The sequence below is a fragment of the Hermetia illucens genome, chromosome 5 (genome assembly GCF_905115235.1).
Source record: "Hermetia illucens chromosome 5, iHerIll2.2.curated.20191125, whole genome shotgun sequence".
Taxonomy (NCBI): Eukaryota; Metazoa; Arthropoda; class Insecta; order Diptera; family Stratiomyidae; genus Hermetia; species Hermetia illucens.
The window spans coordinates 87,812,032-87,817,975 of record NC_051853.1 but is presented as its reverse complement, the minus strand read 5'-3'; the positions used below and the strand labels follow the sequence as shown (position 1 = coordinate 87,817,975).

The 5,944-nt window shown below is 42.2% G+C and overlaps 1 protein-coding gene across 1 annotated transcript; it reads left to right on the top strand.

Annotated features, from left to right (window-relative positions):
* The first annotated feature begins 865 nt into the window (after positions 1-865).
* LOC119657586 lies at positions 866-1,666 on the top strand. The gene has a single exon (XM_038064566.1). The coding sequence runs from the start codon at positions 987-989 to the stop codon at positions 1,596-1,598; it is 612 nt and encodes a 203-aa protein (XP_037920494.1). The 5' UTR covers positions 866-986; the 3' UTR covers positions 1,599-1,666.
* The last annotated feature ends 4,278 nt before the right edge of the window (positions 1,667-5,944 follow it).

The following is a 5,944-nucleotide window of genomic DNA, read 5'->3' as shown; positions in this document are numbered from 1 at the left end:
GGAAGCTAGAGATATCTACGGACACTGCCTGCAGGTTTTGTGAGGAGGAGGACGAAACCTCTATACACGTCCTGGGACAGTGTCCGGCACTTGTGCAAAGTAGGTCGAGACATCTGGGAAAACACTTAATACCAGATGCAAAGCTGAAACATCTGGAAGTGGGGAACATACTAAAGTTCCTAAACGGTTACAGGCCTGCTTGAGATACTATGATCAATAGGTACACTATAACCAGTAAAAGGGGCGCAATAGTTCTTCAAGGACGCGGTGCAACTTTCCCTTAACAGAATAGTAATAATACCCCCGACTACAAAATATCTATTAGTCGCAGTTCTCATAACGCCCTGGATTGGGGGAAGTATTTTTAAACTCCCCAGTCTATATCCGCAGCGTCTTCTTAATAGTAGGATAATTTCGCACAAAGTGTAGTCATCACCATGCACTAAAGGTCCTTGCAGACGAGCAGTTTGGCTCAACATATCAACCCTCCGCCGAGCGATAAGTTGGCTCGCCTAGAGTTAAATTTCAGATCATTCCACCATGCAATTCACTGCTTGACTTGCTTAGCTACTTTTCACTGTTTTATGAGATTTTGGCATAGTTTAGTCGTCTTGGTCGTATCCGAAATATCTTGCAGATTGTTTTCAAATTTTCTAAGCCATAGAATACATCTATTCTAAATAACCCTTCTTGAGGCACATAGCAGGTTTTCTTTTTTCAAGTGTCCAAGGGATATACACGGACTTACAATACTAACCTAGTGTTTTCAACTTCATGGAAACAAAATTGATTTCGTACCGTCCTGGATTTAGAAGGGCCATAAATTATGTAAGTTCGCATGAAATAATTTAAGCAGGCGGCACTCAAAATAATTTGACCGTCGTCATCAATTTTGGCAACTTCTAAATTCCTCATGTCAAAATTCCTAGTGCAATTATTAAGTAGCTATAAAATATCAAAACCCCATAAAGTCTTTGTTTTTTAAAATGCTACCATTCCGTATATACCGTTTGAAAACATCTCTTCATAACTTCTTTTTGAATCACTACCACCTAGTTATTATAGTATCTACAATTGTCGCCTCCTTAACGGGCTATTTTCATTTGCAATTGTACTATTACGACCATGACTTCCTGTACTGGTGCAACTCCCTCTCGGAGCTCTACAAACGCTACGAGTTCCTATTCCTGGCCACAATGGCGACAGTTCTGTTAATTAAACTCTTGGTGACATTTTTGCTATTTGCAGTAAATACTGGTCCGATGGAGTGGTTCGATGACTTGACGAGGTTGGAGGTGAAGAAGCGCTACGCTGACTTCCTGTTCATCCGTCTGGTGAGTGAGATTAGTCAAATCAAAGAACGCGAATTGAGGAGTAAGGCCATCATTTCGGTTGCGAGTTTCATCCGGGCGCATGAGGAGATACAAGAGAAAATCGCTCGTTTCCGCAAGGATGCTCGGAAGCTATTCCAACCGAATGAGGTTGAGGCTTCTCTACCACCAGAGGAAGTCTACGATACAGAGGAAGAGCAACTCGACGACAAATATGCACATCTGAAGATTGAAGAGGAAGTTATCAAGAAAATGGTTAATCCATGAACTGTAGATAAAAACATTGTTCAGAAAAGCTATTTTGATAGAATATACATATGATCCATCAATCATTACGGGGAATTTCCATTTGGACCAATGCGCAGTTGTTTAAAGCAGGTTGGACTGGTAGCGAATTTCTAAATTAATTTAATGTGAAACACGATCAATATTGGCCAATACTCATATTCCCGTGTAAGATGATAAATTATTTTCGTGGTAAAACCTGGAAGGTTGCCTTTATTCTATGAGGATGTACTTAAATATGCGCGACTAATCGTGGAATACACAGGAAATGTACATATGAAGGTTATACTAATTCTTTCGGAAGTAGTTTCAGGAACTGCTGGTGGCTTGTGGTGACTTTACTGGCTTGTGTAAAACTTTCCAAATTACAACTAGAGGAGATCACTAGAAAGCCGACGGAATGCGATCCTACGACTGGGCTCATACCCTGCTGATTTGCGAGCATTGTTTTCTGCAGAAACAATTCCTAGGTGAAATATGACCATTTAAAATCGATTTAGCGCACGCCTGGCTCGCACCTTTGCTCCGAATTCAAAGGTTGCCCGTAATCAGTGTTAAGCCCAAACAAAACTCTTGAATGACTTCAAACAATGACCGCACACGCTTAATGTCAAAGTGATAATGAGTCCTTTATTTGTCCCTTTGTCAACGAATAAAGGAATTTATATGCTCGATTGGAAATCTGTAGCTGAATTGCGTGAAAATAGAAAATTCGGATTGAATAGGACTTTGATAGACTTTTAAGAATCTTGCAATTTGCTCAAACTGCGCGCAAGACGACCGTACCACCTTGAAGTTAAGGAGCATGAAGGATGCCGGTTTTCAGATCGATAACGACAGTATCATAACTCTTATCAAAAGCGGTTTGAAAGGAGCGAGAACAAATGCGACTGCGAATTTTGGAAAGAATAGAAAAAACGCCATACAAAGGACCTTCTTTAAGAAGGACTCATAAATTCTAGACTGAAATTCAAAAGATTTTGGTCCGGACATCCGATGGTCGCACCGATTGTCGTCCTGAATGCCGTCCTTAGCGACTATAGTGCAGGATGGGTTATTGTCCGGACATATGCGAGATTATACGTCTTGACCGGAAGTTTGGCCCTTGTGCACATCTCGCAGCAATGTAAGGTAGTGCACGTATGTACACCGCGGTCAGTACTGTATGGAGAGGTACGTACTGTACTTAAGCCATTAATCAAACCAGTTTGAAATCACTTAATGCCAGGCATCAAGTTTTTTGTGGGTTATTTATATTCTTTTCCAAGTGAAATATATGACGTACACTCGTTATGTATGTCGTTAAGTATCGCGTGCGGAACGATAATCCTATCAAGTGGTGAATTAATTTTAAGAGAAATCGATACGAACGGTGAATTTATTGGAAGAAAGTTAAAGGAGGGTGTTCTGATTGATGGTGTTGAGAGGAAGAAGTTGGATTGGTTTTTTCGTGCAAAGCTATCTGAAATGCATGCATCATATTTGAATTGAGACGTGGGTCATGAGGTATGGGTCGTACAAGCAAATTTTAATATTTATCAATGGTGTTGATAATTAATGCTGTTGGTGCAACAAAGTCTAACTTCCTAGCCTAGCGAATTTTATGAATAATCATATTAGGTGGAATACAGATGTAAACGATTCCGTAGTTTTGAAAGTGTGAAACAATAACTTTTGTATTAAATATCGTTCAAAGTAGCCTAACGGTTACTCCATGTTTTTTGTTAGTTTCCTCGAAGTTCATATTCTCTGAACTCCTCATGTTATTTAGAAAGCATGTTGATCCTAAGCCCAAATAAACGAACTGGGTTTGAGGCAACGTACTTTGTACCATCTTCAGTAAAACAAAAATAAAATAGTCACACCAGGGAAAGTGTTGTTAGAGTTGAGTTTAGTTTACTAGAGGAAACCGCAGCTCCGAACACTCAGGCCTTTATAAGGCGCATTGTACTATCCCCATAAATCATCTATTCAATATGCTTTCGCCCACGCCGTTCGCAGACTGAGAACATTCTACAGACAAACAAAGTGTGCGGATTCTTCATTCAAGAAAACTCTACCAAGGTGTCTTCGTCTGAGAGCAGAGGAAGCTGCATTTGAAGTGCACGGCCGTCTCCTCCTCCTCATCACATTGGTTTCACATAGTCGAAACTACCACCCCGATCTTTTCCATATAGTAGCTTATAAGGAGCAGTGCTCCATTAAAAGCTCTACTAGGGTTTTCATGTTCCACTTCTTGAGGAACAACAAAAATGCCGCTGTAGCGGCCCCAGGTTCTTTCATAAGGTTTTTCGCTTACCAGCGAAAGTTAAAATTTCTCCACTCGGCCGCATGACTCCTTGCAATTTCACCCTTCAGAGTACATTTGACAGTGGGTGGCCCGGTACCCACATCAGGAATGTTTCGTTCAGTCGGCCAAGTTTCAGCAGCACCTGATGATAACTCCACATCAACCGACTTGATATGTCGTGCTGATAATGCTGCCCGACTGTCGCAGACATTCTTGTTCTGCCAATGAAATGGCATATATCTTCGCCCGAATATGGTAGTCATTTTTTCGAGGGGTCAGATAAGCTCCATAATCGGATTACGGATTACGGATTAGAAAACCTCTGAGACCAATCCATCTTCCTGGACTGACCCGTCGGTGGAGATTATTAAGTCTGTAATCTGAAAAGACTCACGGCATTTATCGATCATTCTTCTCTTTTGGGGATTGCCACAGTGTATGTCTTTCAATAATGAATCTGATAACCACAGGAACGGCCGTCATCAGAGCTACCGGATGTTTATCCTGGAATTTCCAGATGGACGCATGGCAAAATTATTGGCCACCTTTCCACGCTGCAATGGTACCGAGTCTATATACGTATTTGGCTGCTTTCTATTTAACCTGAAAATGAATGCGGGGTAGATTTAGGATAGCTTGCTCCAGTAATAATCCAATAAATATGTTGCGGTGAAAGTCGCCTGGTCTTACCTATCGCAGTCAGTCCTACAGCACCAGAGCAATCTGCAGGATTTCTGATATTGTTCCTGAATATGCGCTTCCACGGTAGCTTGGAGTGGAAATGTACTCCTGTATACTTGACTGCTTGCAACGGTTGGATTTCTACCCCTTCTAATATGGGTAGCGTAAAACTATCCCAACTGACGTTCCTAGTGAGCATAACTAGTTCAGTCTTACTAGCGTCCACAGTGCGTCCATTGCGGAGGCACCAATTTCGAATTTCATGCAGAGTTGCATTCGAGCGGCCCCATACGATGTCCGCAAACTTGCCGGTAATTATTACGACTAGATCATCCGCTGCTTGCGCGAAGACTTTTTGTCCCTCAAGAGCCATAGCAAGGTATCCATTACCAGGAGCAACAAAGGAGAAAGAACCCCTCTCTGTAGGGAGCCCCTAAGAAATGGGGACGCTGCAATATAAACATGTGCTAGACATGCTCGGTATATATTCCGTCATCGGTGTTTATCGGTATATATTCCGTCATCCGGATCAGCAGACTTGTTTCTATTGAACGAGTTGAATGCCCATTTTACTCGCTCCAGTTATACTAATTTGCATGCCAGATTCCAATCTCTCGGTTTAGGGCTGTATGCACCTGTTAGCCCCGAGATGAAATTTCGGATGCGGCCTTTGAGGTGCACATTAAGCAAATGGTTTACTGTTGCTTCATCGCTTACAGTGTACTTCCAGCTTTGTTAACATAAATAACCTTCAGGTTACCTTCTTTAACAAGGATCAGCTTCAGCTTTGAGGATACCTCAAGAGAGTTAGTCTCTTCACAAAAGCGTCTTCATGCTCTTATGCTCTTCTTTAGAGCTTTCTGTGCTCCTTCATACCGACTTCAGACCACGATTGAGAAGCACCCTTGTCGTTCTGGCCAGAGGTGGATCCAGGCTCAGTACGAAATCATTGCGCCTGGTGTCCGGAAATCTGGTACCGTTTGATACTCCCCACTCCCTGACACGAGCCTGGGGATCGGTTTTTCTGGAGACTCTAGTAGCCTTGATTCTCTTGCATTGATTTTGGAGCTTCCCCAGCATGTGTGGTGAGAGTCGACGTCACATCCAGCTATTACCCCTATGCATTTACTTTTGGCATATTGAATAACTACTGCGGATTCGAACCCTCTTTTGTTAAGCATCTGAGATTCAACTTCCTTCTACACCACAATGACCGCGTACCCACAGCAGTTCCACCATATGGAATCTAGAAACAGAGGTTTTTATATTCCTGAACGATTTTTGAAGTAATCAGAAGACGGTACAACGCCCTCAATGCAGTTTGACTATCCCTATAGATTGCGATGCACCTGCCCCT

What these genes read in the sequence shown, in the direction of transcription:
- LOC119657586 (XM_038064566.1), top strand. Translation starts at nt 987, where the DNA reads ATGCTACCATTCCGTATATACCGTTTGAAAACATCTCTTCATAACTTC.